Source organism: Alosa pseudoharengus, unplaced genomic scaffold, assembly GCF_046254945.1.
Source record: "Alosa pseudoharengus isolate Yale_2024_CS ecotype anadromous, Long Island Sound unplaced genomic scaffold, YU_APseudo_1.1 YU_APseudo_1.1_scf_22, whole genome shotgun sequence".
Lineage (NCBI taxonomy): Eukaryota > Metazoa > Chordata > Actinopteri > Clupeiformes > Clupeidae > Alosa > Alosa pseudoharengus.
In genome coordinates, this window is record NW_027468680.1 from 6,672,290 (window position 1) to 6,677,289 (window position 5,000).

The 5,000-nt window shown below is 44.1% G+C and overlaps 1 protein-coding gene across 2 annotated transcripts in view; it reads left to right on the forward strand.

Moving 5' to 3' along the window:
- The window catches only part of LOC143139689 (RAS guanyl-releasing protein 1-like), a 41,615-nt gene that overhangs the window by 12,374 nt on the left and 24,241 nt on the right, over positions 1 to 5,000 (forward strand). For both annotated transcript variants that reach the window (XM_076300374.1, XM_076300373.1), the window contains exons 5-7: positions 293 to 424; positions 2,554 to 2,707; positions 4,410 to 4,583. In XM_076300374.1, the coding sequence (XP_076156489.1) occupies positions 293 to 424; positions 2,554 to 2,707; positions 4,410 to 4,583 (460 nt within the window). The remainder of the gene's footprint in view (positions 1 to 292; positions 425 to 2,553; positions 2,708 to 4,409; positions 4,584 to 5,000) is intronic.

The following is a 5,000-nucleotide window of genomic DNA, read 5'->3' on the forward strand; positions in this document are numbered from 1 at the left end:
ACACACATTCACACATGCACACACACACACACAGAGACACACACACACACACACCAACACACACACGCACACGCACACACATACACATGCGCGCATGCACACACACACACACACATACACATGCGCGCATGCACACACACACATGCACACACACACACACACACACACACACACACACACACATACACATGCGCGCATGCACAAACACACACACACATACACATGTGCGCATGCACACACACACACACATTTCTCTATGTCTCTGTGTGAGTGTTTGTTTTTGGTTGTGCAGGTACTGGATGCGTGAGTTCTGGCCCATGTTCCGGCTCCACGGCAGCCTGGCGACCTCACTTCTGCACTTCAAGGAAGTGATGCGTGAGCACGGTCGGGAGAGGCTCTGCCCACTCCTGGAGACCAGGTGGATGTGAGTACAGTCCTGAGACACACTCAGCTGTCTTCATGCACACGCTCAGCTGTCTTTACGGAAGAGTGTTAGATATGCTGAACACGGAACAGACTACATGGGAAGACTGTTAGATAAGCGGAACAGACTACATGGGAAGACTGTTAGATAAGCGGAACAGACTACAGGGGAAGAGCGTTAGATATGGGGAACAGACTACATGGGAAGACTGTTAGATAAGCGGAACAGACTACAGGGGAAGAGCGTTAGATATGGGGAACAGACTACATGGGAAGACTGTTAGATAAGCGGAACAGACTACATGGGAAGACTGTTAGATAAGCGGAACAGACTACAGGGGAAGAGCGTTACATATGATGAACACGGAACAGACTACATGGGAAAAGCGTTGGATATGGGGAACGGACTACATGAGAAGAATGAGGCCTCAGATAGCATCACATTCCAACGCTAAACAGCGCTAAACAACAAGACAAGACTGCAAGACTTACTTATGTAAACTACAGTGATCTGCTTGTTTGGCACGGGCCCACTGACCTACTCCATATGAACAGAAATTATTTTTTCTTATTCAGAACTCTGGGAGGGGTCCTGTGAAAAGAAACCACACCAAGTAAAGTCTCAATCACTTTATTACTTAATCACAACTTCATACTTGCATACTTCATTAGTTGAGTTGTTGATTAGTTGTAGTGTTCACTTCACCATGCTAAACTGTAGGGTAGGCTATTTACATTATTAGTGTACTTCAAAATGCTGATAGTTCTAACCACAGAATGTAGTTCCTTCCGACGACATGACCCAACCTAGTGTTTATTTCAGTGTCACCAAGTGATGTGACTTTTTGGTTTCCCGCCGCCCTATTATTAGGATGTGTGATTTTGTGATCATTAACAGGGCACATTTATAACAGGGCTGTGCTCAGCGTGAGGACTTTTCTCACTAACAGCAGCAGCCTCAGTCTAACTGCCTCTGCTGGAGGGGCTGGGAGGTGGGTGTTATGGCAGGGGGAAGACGGCAAGTAGAAACACTTTACGTCTCAAACGAAGCCTTTTTCATGTGAACCAGAGTAGCTTATGCTCCTATTTGTTGGTCCTATTTGTTCTTGTATGTTAATACACTCTTGTGCAAATCTCAAACGAAGCCTTTTTCATGTGAACCAGAGTAGCTTATGCTCCTATTTGTTGGTCATATTTGTTCTTGTATGTTAATACACTCTTGTGCAAATTAATTGTAACAAATTGCTAAAAGATATGGTACTCCTCCGTTTTATCGTCTGTATGTTATTGTTTTGTACAAAAGCATGTAAAGATAATTTTTTTCAACCATCAACACTGATGTGATCCAACTTAATCAATGTAATGTAATAATTGTTGTAATTGCATCTGAAAGCTTGAATTTCATTAGGCCACTTTGAATAACTTTAAAATAGAGGGGCACTTTGAGAGCACAGACCTCTGACAGTATCTGACAATGTTTGCGACAGTAAAACTAAATCTTTGAATCTAATCTGTGATTGAACATTGATTCTGACAGCGATTCAGTGATTCTCAACTTGGTATACTGTTAACCTCCTCCGTTTTATCGTCTGTATGTTATTGTTTTGTACAAAAGCATGTAAAGATATTTTTTTTCAACCATCAACACTGATGTGATCCAACTTAATCAATGATCCAAACATATACCACTGTTTTAAATATAGCCTATGCACCTGTTTATCTGTCATTATTCGTACTATATATGTGTCATGATCAACATCATAGCTTTACAAGCAGATGTGATTAGACCTGCATAAACTTAATTCAGCATTCAACATTTTCAATTAATTTGCCCAAGGGATGCACATGTTGTCTAATCATGTAATCATGGGGAGGTGGTAGTGTAGCGGTTAAGGAACTGGGCTAGCGTGCAGTAGCCTGAAAGTTGTCGGTTCAGTTCCTGGCTTCTACAGTTGTGCCCTTGAGCAAGGCACTTAACCCCAAGTTGCTCTGGGGACAATGTAATCCCTTGTAATATAATTGACATGTGTAAGTCGCTTTGGTTAAAATTGCATCAGCCAAATGTAATGTAATGTAATGTAATCATAGTAAATTGAATTACAGTAATATTGTATCACTGTGTTTCCATAGCAATGAGAGGGACTGGTCTCGTAAAGCTAGCCAGAGGATCAAAGCTAACTGCAGTAAGAAGAGGAAGGTGTCTCTGTTGTTCGATCACCTGGAGCCACAGGAGCTAGCTGAGCATCTCACCTTCCTGGAGTTTAAGTCCTTCTGCCGCATCTCGGTGAGTGCTGCACACACATACACAACACACAGACACACACACATTCAAACACAACACATTCAAACACACCAACACACAGACACACACAGCACACATAAACACACACACACACTCAAACACATAACACACAAAACCAGACAGCCAAAAGTCATGACACAGAAACACGTTAAACCCGACAGCACAAAGTTATATCATAGACACGTTAAACCCGACAGCACAAAGTTATAACATAGAGACACGTTAAACCCGACAGCACAAAGTTATAACATAGAGACACGTTAAACCCGACAGCACAAAGTTATAACACTGAACTAGAGATGCAGAGCACAGTAGAAAGGAAATGGAGAAGTAACCACTTGAGGTTCACCAGCACACACTGGTACTTTCTCAAGCTCGGTCATTACACTGAATATGAAAACACTGTTCTCACTCAGAGAGCACACAGGTACTTCAAAGGATTCTTAATGAATGTTTAGAGATGTGTGTAGAGTTTGTCGATTTGTTGTTGATGTTATTGAATATTTAGAGATGTGTGTAGAGTTTGTTGATTTGTCATTGTTGTTATTGAATGTTTAGAGATGGTGTGTAGAGTTTGTTGATTTGTTACTGTTGTTATTAAATGTTTAGAGATGTGTGTAAAGTTTGTTGATTTGTCGTCGTTTTTATTGAATGTTTAGAGATGTGTGTAGAGTTTGTTAATTTGTTACTGTTGTTATTGAATGTTTAGAGATGTGTGTAAAGTTTGTTGATTTGTCGTCGTTGTTATTGAATGTTTAGAGACGTGTATAGAGTTTGTTGGTTTGTCACTTCTTGAGGCTGGTGTCACACGCTGATTAAAATCAGTGTCCCTCCCCAATCCTCCTGCCAGACACACCACACACAGACGCGCGCACACACACACACACACATACACACACACACACACACACACAACAGTGAAAGGGTTTGAAAATCTGGTGTGGTTGATCTGACAACAGCCCATCTGCCATGATGATGCATGCCCTTATCAGCAGCCCAGATTGCCTCTAAGCCTGGAGTGGAGACTTTACTCTGATATGGTCTGGATTTGGCCCTGATATGGTCCAGATATGGCCCTGATATGGTCTGGATTTGGCCCTAATATGGTCCAGATATGGCCCTGATATGGTCTGGATTTGGCCCTGATATGACCCAGATAGAGCCAGAGTGAGTGGATCTGTACTAGATCTGCTCCAGTTTCCACAGGTGTTTGGGTGGTGCAAGTGTTTGGGTGGTGCAGGTGTTTGGGTGGTGCAAGTGTTCGGGTGGTGCAAGTGTTCGGATGGTGCAGGTGTTCGGGTGGTGCAGGTGTTTGGGTGGTGCAAGTGTTTGGGTGGTGCAGGTGTTTGGGTGGTGCAAGTGTTCGGGTGGTGCCGGTGCCCACACGGAGCCTGGTTTGAATCTGACCTGCAGTCATTTTCCGATCCCACCCCATCTCTCTCTCACTTGCTTGTTGTAGATCTTCACTGGTCTATCTAAATAAAGATGAAAAGCCCCAAAATATACGTTTAAGCATTACATAGGCCCATACCTCTTAACTCTTTTGTGTAAGTGTGTGTTTGCGCATGTATTTATGTGTGTTTGTTTGTGTTGTTGTTGTGTGCTGGCGTGCATGTGTTTGTGTGTGTGTGCACGTATGTGTGTGTGTGTGTGTGTAATGTATGTGTGTGTGTGTTCTGACCAGTTTGCGGAGTACCAGAACTACGTGCGTGACGGCTGCCTGAAGGAGAACCCGATGATGGAGCGCTCCATCGCCCTGTGCAACGGCATCTCCCAGTGGGTGCAGCTGATGGTGCTGAGCCGCCCCACCGCCCCCCTCAGGGCTGAGGTCTTCACCAAATTCATCCACGTTGCACAGGTATGCCAGCAGCACAGGTATGCATAGGCACACCAACATCACAGGTATGCCAGCAGCACAGGTATGCATAGGCACACCAACATCACAGGTACACCAGCAGCACAGGTATGCATAGGCACACCAACATCACAGGTACACCAACATCACAGGTACACCAGCAGCACAGTTATGCCAGCAGCACAGGTATGCATAGATACACCAGGAGTACAGGTATGCATAGGTACGCCAGGAGCACAGGTGCATAGGTACGCCAGGAGCACAGGTACGCCTGTGAGTGTTTTTTTACCTGTTTCTTCTCAGGGATTGGTCAGCTCAGTTGCTAAGCACCCTTTGGCACATTCCCTGAGGATATAAGGGCGTCCTTATGTATTGTGTGAGTGTGACTGTGAGATGCGTTAACGTTTGCTTATGGGCCTA